This window comes from Eschrichtius robustus, chromosome 19, assembly GCF_028021215.1.
Source record: "Eschrichtius robustus isolate mEscRob2 chromosome 19, mEscRob2.pri, whole genome shotgun sequence".
NCBI lineage: Eukaryota > Metazoa > Chordata > Mammalia > Artiodactyla > Eschrichtiidae > Eschrichtius > Eschrichtius robustus.
The window spans coordinates 64540496-64558344 of NC_090842.1; the positions used below are offsets into that span (position 1 = coordinate 64540496).

Here is a 17849-nt window from a genome sequence, read left to right on the forward strand (position 1 = left end):
ACCATCCAACATAATTTTTAAAACTCAAAAGGAGAATAGCCTATTATATTTGATGATACATTCACCCTTTCCATTCCTTTTTCATTCCTGATGTCACATATGTTTCATATGTTTCCTTCTGTTATTTCTTTCTTGTCAGAGTCTCCTTTATGAATTCTTTTTGAGAAGGTCTACTGGCAACAAATTCTTACTTTTCCTAGCAGTAGGGCTCTTCTCTTGTCTCTATCCAGAGTTATTTCTTTGATATAATAAGGATATTTAGTCCAGTTTAGAAATGGTGAGTCCTGCTTTTGGGGAGGGGGGAGAAAAAGGACATCTGCCAGACAGTCCTGTGGCAGTATTCAATCCCCAATTCTATGTTGAGTAATTCATTCCTTTAAAAATATTTTTTGAGCGTCTAGACTGTGCCAGGCACTGTTTTTGTCACTGGAGACACATCAGTGAACAAAACAGGCAAAGCCATGGCCTTCATGGAACATACAGTCTAGTGAAGGCGACTGAGTAAAATAAACACACATCAGAATTTCAGTTCTGTTAAATGCTGTGGAGAAATATTAAGCCTAGTATACAGGCTGTAATGGAGGAGCTATTTTAGAAAGGTTTCCAAAGACGGCTATTCTGCACAAATGTAATTTGAAACAATACCTAAGTGTACTGAGGGGAGCCAGCCAGCATAATATTTGTGAGCCAAGAACACTCCAGATCTGTTTCCAAGTGTTTTCTCTGGGCTTCCTGCCTCAGGATTCTCTGAGAAGCTTGTAAAAGATGCACGTTCTTGAGTCACACCACAACCTAAGCCAGAACCTGTGGGACTGGGACCCAGGGCTCTGGGTTTATAAAATGAGCTTTCTGATCTATATTTATTTATTTACTTGATCTATATTTAAATTTGAACATCTCTGCCCTAATTCCTGGATTAGTGCTCCCACCCCCACCCCACACTGTCACAGGATGGATTCTGGGCAGATATTCTACAGCAAAGAATTAGACATGAGGGCCCCAGCAACCAGGCCCTCAGATGCTAGTATCTTGTCCTTCTGTGAACCTACACATGCTGCCATGGTAAGGTCAGAGCGGCTCATTCCTGAAGCTGATCAGTCAGGATCCCAGAATGGGCTGCCCAGGCTGCCCTGAGTTCTCTGGACCACATGTGTAACTCTACTTTCAGAGCTTGACATCTCAGGTGAATGCGGCTAAAATTTAATCCCTGAAGGGAATGTAATATTATTAAGAAATTATGAAAACAATAAATTCTTAATGTATAGAACTTAGAAAACATATATAAACAATAAAGAAATTTTAAATCACCCATATTGTACCTAAGAGCCAAACACTGTTAACAATATATTCTCCAAATTTCAAATGCATGTAAGTATATTTTTACAAAAGAAAAATGAGACTAGTCTCTTTATGTTTGCTATATTATGAACATCTACATCGTTCAGTATTCTTCTAAAACTTTTCTAAAATCGACATTTTTATAATACTAAAGTAATACATAATTATTATACAAAGATATATTAACAATGGAGAATTGCAAAAATTGGGAATGTGAAAACTTCTGATATGCTCTACCCATAAGCAAAAATCCTAAAGTACTCCAAGCTAACTATTTTATTTAACTAATCGCAATTTTCAACAAGACAAACACTTATGGTTTGTTCCCATAAAAGGATCATAATATATGTACTATCCTGCAGATGCGTTTTATCCTCTGAAGAATATTTACCTTTCCTTATTTATACTGACAATCTTTCATTGTTATATACTGTTATGTTGAATGGATGTTCCATAATTTACCAAAGTATTCATCTATCATTGTACATTTAGGTTTTTCTTTTTTATTACAAAAGCCTCTGTGGTTAATATTAAGAAAACTTTCACCAAATAAATTGTTGGAATATAATTGCTCGGTCAAAGAGAATGAAAAAGTTTAATTGGATCCAGGTTGCCCTCTAAAAATCCTCTTTAACTTAAATCCTCTACAATTAAACCTCCCACAGCTGCATAAAAACAACATTTTAAAGTGTGCTCTTTTTTTAATTTGTGAACTCTGCCAAGTATGATAATTGCATTATCTCATAATTTTATATTCTCAAATGTCCCTCTGTCACCATTTATTTTTGGAAGGAAACATGTAGTTCACTCATTTGCACCTTCACTTCATCCCCTTACCCACTAGAGGTTGCTATGTAACGATCCCACGCAGGTATTAGCATTTTTATCGAACTCTGCCTTATTGGCTACGCCTGGACAAAGGCTGTCTTAATTCCTTCTGAACTACAAAGGCCTTACCCACTCCACACACAACCGCTCTCTCCACAAACCTAAGATGTTAAGTGACCACTACTTCTGTCAATTCCGTGGCCCCCACCTCTCCAGCGATGTCTCGGCTTCTACCTTTTTTAACCTTCCCAAGCAGCCGGGGGTCTAAACCCTTTTCTGCCATAGGGACACCTGCCTTCTTCTAAGATGGCCGCGCCCATGGCGCTCCAGAGTAACGAATCAGCTCTAAAGTGCACGAAGGGCGCCGCCATCTTTCTTTGTTCCTCAGCCGGCTGAACGCGCCATGTTGGCCTTGGATAGGCATCGGTCTCTGAAATCTAACGCAGTTAGCACAGCATTGTTGACCATCCCTCGCAACCGGCAGGTATTGATAAAAGCATTGAGAGGGCCAGGAATGATTTCGATGTCTTCCTACAGCCGTTACGGCCCCCGCCCGTCGGAAACGCCGAGGTGGGCGGGGCCATGTGACGTCATAGAGCAGAGCGCGCGGTCGGAATTCGGAAATCCGGCAGCGCTCCAAGGTCCTTGCCAGATGCCCTGGTCCCAGCCGGTTCAGGAGGGCATCCGAATAGCAGGTGGGCTCAGCCTTTTGTTGCTGCCAGTGGTGTCTGGAGGGGTTTGGGATCAGGTGAGTCGGGTTGTGAGCTTGGATTCACGGCCTGTTGGGTCTGTGAAACGTGAGCGCGTGTGAAGGACCTTAATTGGGATTTTATTTAGAATCATTCCCAGAGACGTCTGGACGTTAGTGATGGGGCCTTTGGCAGTCAGTGATTAAGAGTCTGAAGAAATCATCGACCGAAAAGTCCGACTCTGTCAGAGTTTGGAGTCCACTTGGATCACTTTGCCTGTGGGACCCAGGAGTTGAGAGATGTGGTGGAAAGTTTGTATCGGTGAACGCGGTGTCTTGTCCGGGTTCGCGATTTAACCTGGGACTCAGTGTTAGAGAGGCCCGGGTTAGGGAGATGTCCCTGTTGGTTTCTTGGGCATGTTTGGAGTTTAGACTGGCATTTAAAATAGGACTCAGTCATAGAGACGCCTGGTGGGGGCTCTCAGTATTTGAGGAGGTTCAGGGTCAAACCTTGAACGCCAGAAACAGACTTGAAGGCTGCATTTCCCCAGTTCATCCAAGTACGGTTCACTCCTTCTAGTCTGTCCTCACGGACCTTACTAACAACTTTGTCTCCCCACATGACCACTCTTCTCGCTGTCCTCACAAAATTCAATGTGGTTCGGAGTGATCTAGTGCTAAGTTTACTATTTTTAATGAAATTTAATGTAGTTTTCGTTCTTCTTGTCTCCAAGTTTACTATACTTCTTTTGGATATTTCCGTTTAGGGTCGTTCTTACTCAAGTAAAAGCATTTCCTTTACCCTATATTCTGTTCCGCAGTGAGAACTTTTTTCTTAACGCTAGGTTTTTTTTTTTACATTTGGGATAATCTGTATAAACATAAAGACAGTTGATTGTATCACTTAATTTCTCCGATCTCAACATATTTGCATTTGAGATATTTATACTTTTTAAAAATAGTTTCAGGGACTTCCCTGGCGGCGCAGTGGTTAAGAATCCGCCTGCCAACGCAGGGAACATGGGTTCAAGCCCTGGTCCGGGAAGATCCCACATGCCGCAGGGCAACCAACCCCCAGCGCCACAACTACTGAGCCTGTGCTCTAGAGCCAGAGAGCTGCAACTACTGAGCCCGCGTGCCACAACTACTGAAGCCCGGGTGCCTAGAGCCCGTGCTCTGCAACAAGAGAACCCATTGCAATGAGAAGCCCTCGCACCACACCCTTCTCGCTGCAACTAGAAAGTCCGCGCTGCAACGAAAACCCAATACAGCCAAAACTAAATAAATAAATTAATTTAAAAAAAATAAAAATAGTTTCAATAGTATCAACACAGGTTGGTGAACCAGTGGCATGGTGTCTGGAATCAAATGTATTCATTAATGTAAGTAGTATTGACATACAATATTTTAAAGTATTCAGTTATAATTTCAGTAACCCATTTTGACTTTCTGATTACTATCTGATTCTACCACTCCACTTAAAAATTTATGGTACCTTTTTTGTTTTGTCCCAGAGATTTCTGGCTACCTTTATTTCTTGGTAAACTCTTTTCCTTGACCTTTTTTTGCAATTTCAGTTGGTGGGTTTTTTTGTTTTGTTTTTTTTTGTACTGTAGAAAAGGAAGTCTTTTTAAAATTTATTTATTTTTGTCTGCGTTGGGTCTTCGTTGCTGAGCGTGGGCTTTCTCTAGTTGCGGCGAGTGGGGGCCACTCTTTGTTGCCGTGCGCCGACTTCTCATTGCGGTGGCTTCTCCTGTTGCAGAGCACGGGCTCTAGGCACGTGGGCTTCAGTAGTTGTGGCACACGGGCTCAGTAGTTGTGGCTCACGGGCTTAGTTGCTCCTCGACATGCGGTATCTTCCCAGACCAGGGCTCGAACCCGTGTCCCCTGCATTGGCAGGCAGACCCCCAACCACTGCGCCACCAGGGAGGTCCCGAAAAGGAAGTCTTTTTTGTTGTAGTTTTATTTACTATAAAATTCACCAAGTATAAGCATACATTTCAGTAATTTTAACTGAGTTTCTAGGGTTGTACAACCATCAGCACAATCCAACTTTAAAACATTTCCATCACCCCAGAAAGTTGTCTTGATCCTCTGTGCACTCAGTTTCCACCCCTACCCAGAGCCACACACAACCACTGATCATCTTCCTGCCTCTATTGATTTGCAATTTCTGGACATTTCATAGAAACAGAATAATAAAATATGTAGTCTTCTGGGGCTGTCTTTTTTTCATTTAACATAATATATTTGAGGTCTATCTATATTATAAGTATCAGTAAGTTTTCCTTTTTTTTCCCCCAAGTGATTTATTGAGGCAAAATTGACAGACAATAAGCTGCGCATACTTAAATCGTACAGATTAGTAAGTTTGACATACATACTCATGAAACTATCACCACAATGAAGATAGTGAACATACCCATCACCTAAGAAGTTTCTTTGTGTCCCTTTTTAATCCATCCCTCTTATATTCCCCACACCTCCCCAAGCAACCACAAATCTATTTTTCATTACTATAGGTTAGTTTATAGTTCTTAAAAGTTTTATGTGAATGGAATCATACAGTGTACACTCATTTTTATTCTGACTTGTTTCACTCAACATTAATATTTTGAGATTCACCCTTGTGTGTATCCATAGTTTCTTTTTATTGCTTTGTATTCCATTGTAGGAACATTAGTTCATTCTATAGAGTTTATCAATTCACCTTTTTAAAAAAAATATTTATTTATTTATTTGGCTGCACCTGGTCTTAGTTGTGGCATGCGGGATCTTTGTTGCCGTATGTGGGATCTTCGTTGCAGCATACGGGGTATTTAGTTGTGGCATGTGGGATCTAGTTCCCCAACCAGGGATCAAACCCAGGCCCCCTGCAATGGGAGTGCAGAATCTCAACCACTGGACCACCAGGAAAGTCTCTAATTCACCTGTTGGTGGGTAGTTGTGTTTCCAGTTTTTAGCGCTTATGAATAAAGCTTCTGTGAACACTCATGTTCAAGTCAGTAGTTACATGTGTCTTCTTTCTCCTGCATAAATCACCAGTAGTTGAATGGCTAAATCATGTGGTAGGTGTATGTTTAACTTTTAAAGAAACTGCTAAACTGTTCCCCAAAGTGGTTGTACTTTATTTATATCTAGGAGAAGCAGATGGATGGCTGTTGGGTGGCTCCACATTTTGTATCGTCTTTCTTTTTTTTTTTTTAATTAATTAATTAATTTATGGCTGTGTTGGGTCTTCATTGCTACTCGCGGGCTTTCTATAGTTGCGGCGAGTGGGGGCCACTCTTCACTGCGGTGCGCGGGCTTTTCATTGCGGTGGCTTCTCTTGTTGCGGAGCATGGGCTCTAGGCGCTTGGGCTTCAGTAGTTGTGGCACGCGGGCTCAGTAGTTGTGGCACATGGGCTTAGTTGCTCCGCGGCATGTGGGATCTTCCTGGACCAGGGCTCAAACCCATGTCCCCTGCATTGGCAGGTGGATTCTTAACTGCTGCGCCACCAGGGAAGTCCCAGGAGTATATCTAGTTTTGTAAGAAAGTGCCAAATTGTCTTCCAGAGTAGCTGTACCATCAGCAATAAATTAGAGTTCCTGTTGCTTCATATCCTCTTCAGCATTTGGTGTAGTCATTGTTTTGAATTTTGGTTATTCTAATAGGTGGGTGATGGTATCTCATTGTTTTTTTAATTTGTTATTTCCTAATTACATATGATGTAATTTCCTAATTACACATGTTTTCATTTGCTTATTTGCTATCTGTATATCTTCTTTGGTAAGGTGTCAGTTCAGGTCTTTTGCCCATTTTTCAACAGGGTTGTGTTTTCTTATTGTTGAGTTTTTAAGAGTTCTTTGTATATTTTGGATAACAGTCCTTTATCAGATGTGTCTTTTGCAAATACTTTCTCCCAGCCTGTGGCTTGTCTTCTCAATTTCTTGAGGTAGTTTATATTTTTAGTTATTACATTTAAATTTATTATCCATTTTAATTTAATTGGAAATGGATATTCAGTTGTTCCAGTATATTTGTTGGAAAGACCATCTTTTCCCTCATTGCTTTGTCTTGCACCTTTGTTGAAAATCAGCTGACCATACTTGCATTTATTTCTCAATTCTCAATCATATCTATCATTATGTCAATAAGTACCTATTTTATTACTATGGGTTTAAAATAATTTTTTTTTCAATTTATTTTTATTTATTTATGGCTGTGTTGGGTCTTCGTTTCTGTGCGAGGGCTTTCTCTAGTTGTGGCAAGCGGGGGCCACTCTTCATCGCGGTGCACGGGCCTCTCACTATCGCGGCCTCTCTTGTTGTGGAGCACAGGCTCCAGACGCGCAGGCTCAGTAATTGGGGCTCATGGGCCCAGTTGCTCCGCGGCATGTGGGATCTTCCCAGACCAGGGCACGAACCCGTGTCCCCTGCATTGGCAGGCAGATTCTCAACCACTGCACCACCAGGGAAGCCCTAAAATAAATTTTGAAATAGATTAGTATAAGCACTCACCAACTTTATAATTCTATTTTACAATTGGTCTAGCTAATCTAGATTCTTTATCTTTTAATGCAAATTTTAGTATCAGCTTCTCCATATTTATAAAATTCCTGGTGTACCTTTGATAGTGATTGCATTGAATCTGGGGAGAATTGCCATCACCATACTGAATCTTCCAATCTACAGGCTTGGAGTGTCTCTCTATTTATTTATATCTCTTTAAATTTGTCTCAGAAGTGTTTTACAGTTTTCTATATACAAGTCTTGCATTAGTTTTAATTTATTCTTAAGTATTTTTTTTCTTTTTGATGCTATTGTGTGTGGAATTGCTTCCTTCATTTCCTTATTGGCTGGATCATTGCTAGTATAGAGATATGCAATTTACCTTAATATATTGTTACTGTATCCTGTAACCTTGCTAAACTTATTTACTAGTTCTAATACATTTTTTTGCATGTATTTCTTAGGATTTTCTATATACAAAATCATATTGTCTATGAATAAGAACAGTTGCACTCTGTATTTCCAATACAGATACCTTTACGTTTTTAAAATGTATTTATTTGTTTATTACCTATTGAACTGGCTGGAACCTTTAGTATAGTAATGGTTAAAACGGGTTAAGGCAGCTATCCTTGCATTGTTCTCAATTCTAGGAGAAAAACATTCAGAATTTTACCATTAAGTATGATGTTGGTTTTGGTTTTTCATAGCTGCCCTTTATTAGTTTGAGTAACTTCCTTTCTGTTTCTAGTTTTTTGAAAGTTTTAATCATGAGTGGGTATTAAATGTGATCACATACCTTTTCTGTATCCTTTGAGAAGAACATGTGGGTTTTGTCCTTTATTGTATTAATTTGGAGTAGTACATTACTTTATTTTCCCATGATAAACCAACCTGGCATTCCTGGGATAAATCCCCCTTAGTTGTTGTCTATAATCCTTTTTGTATTAGGCTGCATGTGTTTTGCTAATACATTGTTAACAATTTTTCACCTATATTCATGAAGGAGATTGGTCTATAGTTTTTTTTTTCTGTGATGTCTTTGTCTTGCTTTGGTATCTTAGCAATCCTGGCTTTATACAGTGAAGCCAGTTGAGAGTAGGCTTTTTTTGTGTGTGATGATTTTTTTTTTTTAAGGAACTCCTTTATTTATTTATTTATTTATTTATTTATTTATTTATTTATTTATTTATGGCTGTGCTGGGTCTTCGTTTCTGTGCAAGGGCTTTCTCTAGTTGCGGCAAGTGGGGACCACTCTTCATCGCAGTGCGCGGGCCTCTCACTGTCGCGGCTTTTCTTGTTGCAGAGCACAGGCTCCAGACACGCAGGCTCAGTAGTTGTGGCTCACAGGCCTAGTTGCTACGCGGCATGTGGGATCTTCCCAGACCAGGGCTCAAACCCATGTCCCCTGCATTGGCAGGCGGATTCTCAACCACTGTGCCACCAGGGAAGCCCCTGTGTGTGATGATTTTTAATTACTAATTCAATTTCTTTACTTGTTACATAGGTATTCAAAGTTTTAAAAATATCTTATTGCAGTTTTGTTTCTTTCTAGGCATTTGTCCATTTCATCTAAGCCATATATATATACACACACAACATTTTATACAATTTTTAAAGGTTACACTCCATTTACAGTTATTACAAAATATTGACTATATTCCCCATGTCGTATACCTTGTAACCTACCTTTGCTTTATACCCTAGTATATGGTCTTTCCTGGAGAATGTTCCATGTACTTTTGAAAAAATATATATTTTGTTGCTGTTGAGTGTAGTGTTAAATAAATGTCACTTAAGTTGATTGATTATATTGTTCAAGTCTGCTGTATCCTTGCTGGTTTTGTTTTTGTTTTTGTTTTATCATTATTGCCAACCAGGGAGAGCTCACCTAACTCTTAGTGTCCAGCGTTTTTACTGGGGCCCAGTGAACATAGACATGTTTGGTTGAACTTAGTCTCCAGCCCCTCTGGAGGTCAAGCTGATACCATGTGGTCCAAGGCCCCTCACCATAAACTACATCATTAGTGTAGACTATCTTGTATGGCCCAAGCCTCCCAGGTAAGCAAAGCCGTTCTTATCAGGTGGGGCATTCCAAGGGCTTATAGGTTCCCTCTCAGGAACTGAGGGCAAAGCCAAACCTCTGTTGGGCAAGATTAATCCTTTAGTATACAAAGAGAAATAAGACAATCTTAATGATTTGCTTAGTACGGTGGTCTTCAAAGTGAGGTGTGGGGACTTCCCTGGCGGCCCAGTGGTTGGGACTTTGCCGTCCAATGAGGGGGGTGCGGGTTTGATCCCTGGTTGGGGAGCTAGGATCCCACATACCTCGTGGCCAAAAAACCAAAACATAAAAACAGAAGCAGGGACTTCCCTGGTGGTGCAGTGGTTAAGAATCTGCCTGCCAATGCAGAGGACATGGGTTCGATCCCTGGTCCAGGAAGATCCTACATGCCACAGAGCAACTAAGCCTGTGTGCCACAACCAGTGAGCCTGTGCTCTAGAGCCCGTGAGCCACAACTACTGAGCCCGCACGCCCAGAGCCCATGCTCTGCAACAAGAGAAGCCACCGCAATGAGAAGCCCACACACTGCAACAAAGAGTAGCCCCCGCTCACCGCAACTAGAGAAAGCCCATGCGCAGCAACAAAGACCCAACGCAGCCAAAAATAAATAAATAAATAAATTTATTTAGAAAAAAAAGAAGAAACAATATTGTAAAAAATTCAATAAAGACTTTAAAGAAAATGGTCCACATAAAAAAAACTTTATAAAAAAAAATACTTAAAAAAAAAAACTGCGGTGTGTGTACCTACTGAGCATATACTTTTGAAGTGGTACCTGGGCACACATACTTTTTAAAGGCACAATGTCCAGCTCCTTGGAAACTTCCATGTGGCCTCTTCTGTAAACTTGATCTGCTTGAGCTTTCACCCGAGGCATCATGTTCTGCTGATTCTGCTTTCCCTCCTTCCCTTTAATAGTCATGCCATTTCCTCTTCACAAAAGAATGGCATACATTTCACACATTCAGAACCTTGTTTTATTGCCCCAGAGTATGAAAGCCTCTGGGGCACCAAATAAAGGAACAGTTGGAAATATTGGGGTCCCTTATTTAAGGATAAGTGACAGCATCTGGGCCCAGAGGGAATGTACACTCAAAGTCAATTTGCTCTTCAGCCCACAGGTCCTGGCTCCCCAGGAGAAAGAGTGATCAAGTGAAGGAATGAGGGGAGAAAGAGGAGATTCTTGGAGTTGGATATCATCATTTCTGAGGACATCTTTAACTGGACACCAAGATTTCTGTCTCTAAGAATTACATGGCAGATGCAGAAGAAACAAAAGACAGAATCCATGTTACTCACTATTTCCTGAGCGTAGAAGAAGATGATCAAGGTCCAGGTGATTTTTGATTTGTTAGATCTTTCTTTTGTTGTCTAATGATTTGTGGTGACCTGAAAAAAAATCAGTTCAACTAAAAGAAGTATAAATTGGGGATAATGGGGTTCTGGGGAGAAATTAACTTAGACTCTGAATTCAAAATCAGGACAAAGTGGGATCAGGAATATATCGTTCATAGGGGTCACATCAAGTGACTAATATTGGAAGATAATGTGTGACTGTGGTGGACCCTGTGGGTTACATCAGCTGTCACTTTGCATTTTCTCTGGCAGACGTCACAACCAGAGAAACACGAAAAGCTCTGTGGTATGTGTTGACTATGAGGAAAAAGCAGACCAGCTCCTTGAGGGATTCAGTGGTTTATGTCACTTAGGTGAATGGAATGATACTCCTAACAACGTCGATAACTCTTAGGGGCTCCCCACTAGCCAGAGTACCACTGGCCTGGTACCAGTTGAGCATCTAAAAGAAAGAAGAGTGCAATTGACTGAAGAACATTACCTATATAGCTATATAAAATTCCATGAGTTTATAGTCATACTCAAAAATGCCAGTTACAAGGTAAATAAGTACTAGGGATGTAATGTACAACATATGACTATAGCTAACACTGCTATATGATATATAGGAAAGTTGTTAAGAGTAAATCCTAAGAGTTCTCATCACAGGGAGAAAATCTTTTTCCTTTTTTTCTTTTCTTTTTGTTGTATCTACATGAGAGAAGATGGATGTTAGTTGAACCTATTGTGGTAGTCATTTTGCAATATATGTAAATCATACCATCATGCTATACATCTAAAACTTATACAGTGATATATGTCAATTATTTCTCAATAAAACTGGAATAAAAAACCATTGGAGTTTGATAGAAATCAAATATTTGACCTTTGAAATGATGAAGTAACATAATCAAACCTATGTTTTGGGGAACAATGGTGGAGATTCACTCTTAGTTTAAGAAATAGATTCAGTGTGAAATAATTCAAGCTTCACAGATAACAGATCAATACTCCTTGACCATGAATTACACTCATATATGAACCACCTCTGCAGGGTGAGCCGCCATTGTCATTTTCATGACATCCTCCAGCCTGTTTTCAGTGTACTGGAATTCTTTACATTTTGGTGTCTACAGGCCAGCTTTCTTCTTTTTTACGTGATGCATTGAACACCAAATGATATATGTGTGATAATTCAATAATTCACGTATTGATGAATATTTAGATATTCTTGTTATTACAAACCATGTGACATTAAACATTCTTGTTAATGGCTTTTTGTGAAATTGTATCTGTACTGCTTCAGAGTGGCTACAGTTTCCACAATCCCTTCCTCAGGTTTGATAATTTGCTCAAAAACGCACAGAACTCAGGAAAGCACTTTTCTTAATTTACAGATTTATTTACTTACATTTACATGATACGACTCAGGAACAGTCGAATGGAAGAGACGCATAGAGCAAGGTATGGGGGTGTGTCACCCTTCCAGTACCTCACTGTGTTCACCAACTTGGAAACTTGCCAAACCTGTGGTTTTGGGGTTTTTTTTGAAGGTTTCATTACTTAGGCATGATTGATTAAATCATTGGCCATTGGTGATTGAACTCAGTCTCCAGCCCCTCTCCCCTCTCTGGAAGTTTCATCACATGGTTTGTTCCTCTAGCAACCAGCCCCCATCCCGAAGCTGTCTGGGTGCCCTCCCCCTACCTGTCATGTTATTAGCATACAAAAAACACTTATCGGTGTGGAGATTCTAAGTGTTTTAGGAGGTAGGGTACCAGGAACCAGGGACAAAGACCAAATGTTTATTTTTGTATCATATAATTGCTGAGTACTTTGTTTCAACGTCTATCGTGTGGCTGCAATCAAGGTGTAAGCCCTAGGATGGTCTGATCTGAAGGCTCAAGTGAGGAAGGATGCACTTCTAAGCTCACTTACATGGTTGTTGGCAGAATTCATTTCCAGAACTCAAATGAGATCCTTAGTTTCTACCTGTCTGCTCATGTAAGACCACTGAGTTCCTTGTCACGTGGGCCCCCCTAACATGCCATGTTGTTTCATCAAAGTCATCAAAGGACAGATTCTGTTAGCAAGCTGGAAATCATATATAGCCTAATTTAAAAGGGGTATCTCATCACCTTTGCTCTATTCTTTTTTTTTTTTTAGAAACAATTCAGCCCATGCTCAAGGGAAGGGTACCTCACAGGGGCATAAATACCTAGTATGTAATAAGGAATTTGGCTGACTTTTGTCTCTGATTCCTGGGAGGTAACCTCTAAACCCTTGGAATTACCCATGTGATAAGAGTGTCTTTGTTTTTCATCTTGGACCACTGGGAGCACACTTTATAGTTTACGCTATGAGGTGACTCATGTGGGCCCTAGATGATTTGTGCTCATGAGATAACTCAAGATGAGGGCTGTCCATGCCAAAAAGACCAACCATGTGATTAGAGGCTTGTGGCTTTCAGCCATATGTAACCAGTCTAGCCTCCAGGAAGGGGGAAGGACCTGTGTTCAGCCATGTGGTCAGTGATTCAATAAATCATGCATATATAATGAAGCTTCAATAAAAACTCTGGACACTGAAGTTCAGGTGAGCTTCCTTGGTTGGCAGTACTCCTGAGGACTGTCACACAATGTGGCTGGGAGAAGATAATGCTGTCCAGGACTCCATGATGAGAGTCATGTGTTTCAGTACCGAGTGGCCTTCATGTCTGACCTTTCTGGCACAAAAATCAGAACTTTGAAGATAATATTCCATTTTTTTTCTGAGTTCTATTGTTTCTGTTGTAGGTAATCTGTCTTTTGTCTCTGGATGCTTTTATAGTTTCTCTTCATATTTTGTGTATTATAGTTTTAGTCTGATGTGCCTATATATAGACTTCGTGCTTGGAATTTGTTGGGATTCCTGAGTCTGAAGTTCAGAGTGTTTAATCAGTCTTGAAATGTTCACCTTTAGATCTTTGGATACTGCTTCTCCATTACTATATTTTCTCTTTGTTTTTGTTTTCAAATCTTCCTAATCAACTTTAATGGTCTTTTTTTTTTTTTTTTTCCTGTGGACGTATCTTGTATAGTTTCTGGGGTTTTTTACATTTATTGAAAACACTGTTGTAAATTCTGGATGTAGAGGCTGTTCATGGTTGATTCTCATATTGGCTGTGAAGTTTCATGGTAATGTAGGAATACTTTATTTGTCCTGATGTCATTTGCATATTTTTAGTATGCAAATGGAAATAGGTGCTAAAATATATAGATAGAAAGATAGGATTTTGCTTCTACTGAAATGTATTTGAGAAAAGTATATAGATGCAGGCTATACAGTGAAAATTAGAACAACTTTTCTCATGCTTCTTCCATATTGATAAAAAGAATTCCCATCATATTAAACTGGACTCTGTTATTACAGGAATTGCTGACACTGGAGGATGTGGCTGTGGAGTTCAACTGGGAGGAGTGGCAGCTCCTGGATCCTGCTCAGAAAGACCTATACCGGGATGTGATGTTGGAGAACTTTAACAATTTGGTGTCATTGGGTAAGGACAGCGCCCTGTGTCACTTAGAGGTGCCCAGTCACTGGCCTTTTCTCCATCACCTGATGAAGGCTTTGCAGTCACTGTGGTCTTCCAAAGAGTTAGATTTTCAGTCCCCTCTCTGGCCCCAAACAAAAGGGTATAATCTCCTGTATCCTGAAGGAGAACTTTTACTTTGCATACAAGAAATTTTGTCTCTAAAATGCAGTATTTTCCCATCTTGACATACTGTACCCCAGTCCCTGTATCTAAGTCTTCTATCATTTCTCACGAACAGGGTATCAAGCTACCAAATCAGATACACTCTCCAAGTTGGAACATGGAAAAGAACCATGCATAACAGAAAACGAAATCCAGAATAGAACCCGTCCAGGTGAGTGAGAGAGAACCAGCAAGGGGAGTGGTCAGGGAGGTCATATTCTAGTCATTAAGAGAAGGAGTCCCAGCTGTGAGGGTGACTGAGGCCCCCACAACAGCTGCTCCACATAGTCATCTCCCCAGATGAGCACTCTTTCTTTGTGGGTATTTAGCTTTAAATATATTCCTTGTCTCTTCTTGGATCTGATATTTATTTCCTCTTACATCTTTATAATTTTGTACTGGGATCATATGGTAGACAATAAAGATCCAGTCCCCCCACTATATCATCTTTTAAGCACTTTCATTCCATACCACTCTTGTGAAATAATTTATCATTTCCTTTTTTTCCTAGGAATTGGGAAAGTTGACAGTCATCTACCAGAGCACTCTCAAGACCAAAGATTTCCAAAGAGCCTGCAACAATGCAGTGAACAGAATGCATTTAGAAAGAGTATTCATCTGAGCAAAACACGTTTAGCCCTAATACAAAATCATACGTTTGACTTATGTAGAAAAGCTTGGAAATCAAGCTTAAGTTTAGTTAACCAGAAGAGAAGATATGAAATAAAGAACCCTGTGGAGTTTAATGGAGATAAGAAATTCTTTCTACATGGTGATTGTGAACAGTTGTATTCTGGAATTGAATTTCCTGAAAGTATAAAACACATCATTGCTAAGTTCCAAGTCCTTAAGCATCAGAGGACTCACAAAATAGAGAAATCCCAGGCCTGCATTGAAAGTGAGAAAACATGCATCGGGAAATCTCAGCTTATTTCTCATGAGAGCATTCATATAGGAGACAAACTCCATCGGTGTGATCTGTGTGAGAAATCCTTCTCCAGAAATGTCACGTTCACTAAACATCAGAAAACTCAAACACAAGACAAACCCCATTTAACCAGTGAATGCAGAAAAGTCTCTACTGTGAAGAGCAGTCCCACTGTACATCAGCGAACCCAAACAGGAGAGAAATCCTATATATGCAGTGAGTGTGGAAAAGGCTTCACAGTGAGGCGCTATCTGATTGCACATCAGCGAACTCACAGTGGAGAGAAACCTTATGTGTGCAGTGAATGTGGGAAAGGCTTCACCGTGAAGAGCAATCTCATTGTGCACCAGCGCACTCACACAGGGGAGAAACCCTATGTATGCAGCGAGTGTGCGAAAGGCTTCACTATGAAGCGCTATCTTGTTGTACACCAGCGAACTCATACTGGAGAGAAACCATATTTGTGCAGTGAATGTGGGAAAGGCTTCACCGTGAAGAGTAATCTCATCGTACATCAGCGATCTCATACAGGGGAGAAATCTTACATATGCAGTGAATGTGGGAAAGGCTTCACTGTGAAACGCACTCTCATTATACATCAGCGAACTCACACAGGAGAGAAATCTTACCTATGTAACGAATGCGGAAAAGGCTTCACCACAAAGCGCACTCTTGTTATACATCAGCGAACTCACACAGGAGAGAAACCCTATGAATGCAGTGAGTGTGGAAAAGCCTTCAGCCAGAAGATATGCCTCATACAACATGAGAGGTGTCATACAGGAAAGACGCCCTTTGTATGTACTGAGTGTGGAAAATCCTATTCCCACAAGTATGGTCTCATTACCCATCAGAGAATTCACACAGGAGAGAAACCCTATGAGTGCAATGAATGTGGAAAAGCCTTCACCACGAAGTCAGTACTCAATGTACATCAAAGAACTCACACAGGAGAAAGACCATATGGATGCAGTGATTGTGAGAAAGCCTTCTCCCACTTGTCAAACCTTGTTAAACATAAGAAAATGCACATAAGAGAAATGAGTAGATTCGGTCAAGTTGGAAATTCCTTTAACAGAGGGGCACAGCTCATTACTTACGATTGAACAAGAGCCCCGTTAATGCAGTGACTGGGGAAATGCCTTCTGTGGCAGCTAAGACTTTGTTTAAACACCAGTGTTTCTAGCAGAGCAGAACGTAATCATGGTACTGCCTGTTATCAGATGTGTGCCCTGAGGAGATGAAAGGATTTGTGCAGGAGATAAACCTGGTGAATATATTGAATGTGGTAGTGCCTTTGGTGATCCTTACCTCACATTTTCTGTCAATGAAAACATGTTGGAAAAACTCTGATACACTCATTGTGGAGATGCCTTGGGCAAAACTTTCTGACTTCATTATATGTCTGAAAAGTATATACCCTGTATTCTCCGACAAATTCTGTGAATGCAGAGACTAGGAAAGTCTTCAGTGGGAAGACAGACTTTATTATCAGGGATCTTCATTGATCATCAGTGAGCTCATTGTTCATAGAAATATGATTTTTTTTTAAAAAAGGAAATGTGATGACCACGGGAATGTCTTTCCCCCAGAAAGAAGACCTCAATGAGTGTCAGAGTTCACACTGGAGAAAAACTTTTAAGAGGATAGTGTATATGGCAGAATTTCAGTGATACATTCTGCCTCATCATTTGTCAGGAAATCATATAGAAATTAAAACCTTTATGAACATGCTAAAGGTAGAGCATCTTTAGTTAAATATCAGAGGATTTAAAAAGGAATGAAGTCCTGTGCAAGTGATAAATGTTTGAGTGCTTTTTGTTACAACTCTAACCTCATCATATATCAGATAATGCACCTGAATCTCCTTTCTGGTTGCCTTGTCAGTAATTCCATAGTTTTAAAAAGAAGTCTGCTTTTCTCATCACTGATTTTTATTGTTATATACGATGCAAGAGTGTTCTAGGCTTACCCTCATATGTGATTAGCTCTTACTTTTCTTCGGCTATAAACATAATTGTAAATTTAACATACTGAACTTTAAAAGGAAACTGAATATGAACACGTACTTGCACTTGCTTAACTAAGTTTATAAATATGACCAAATATTTTACAAAACCACCTTCAAAGTTTTTATAAAATTTATAATTTGAAATCATTTTAACTTATAAGAAAATGCAAAAGTAGTCCAGATTCCCTAGTATCCTTTCTGCACCTTCTTCCAGTAAAAACATTTTATGTAACCATATTTTATTATCGAACCCAGGAAAATGACATTGGTAGTATACTGTTAACTTCTAATCTTTGGAGTTTAGATTTCACTAGATTTTACATGAATTTTTTAATCATTTTTTTTGTAATTCTAAGGTGTTTTATTACATATATAGATTTCATTGTAACCGTCATCCCCAGGACGTACAACTGTTTAATCAACAGACAC

At 39.9% G+C, this 17849-nt stretch overlaps 1 protein-coding gene across 1 annotated transcript; it reads left to right on the forward strand.

Moving 5' to 3' along the window:
- The first annotated feature begins 2827 nt into the window (after positions 1 to 2827).
- Positions 2828 to 17410, forward strand: ZNF614 (zinc finger protein 614). Its single transcript, XM_068527938.1, is given in 7 exon segments — positions 2828 to 2914; positions 10525 to 10746; positions 14157 to 14283; positions 14558 to 14653; positions 14993 to 16451; positions 16453 to 16497; positions 16499 to 17410. Coding segments are annotated over 6 exon segments (1839 nt in total). The 5' UTR covers positions 2828 to 2914; positions 10525 to 10731; the 3' UTR covers positions 16596 to 17410.
- The last annotated feature ends 439 nt before the right edge of the window (positions 17411 to 17849 follow it).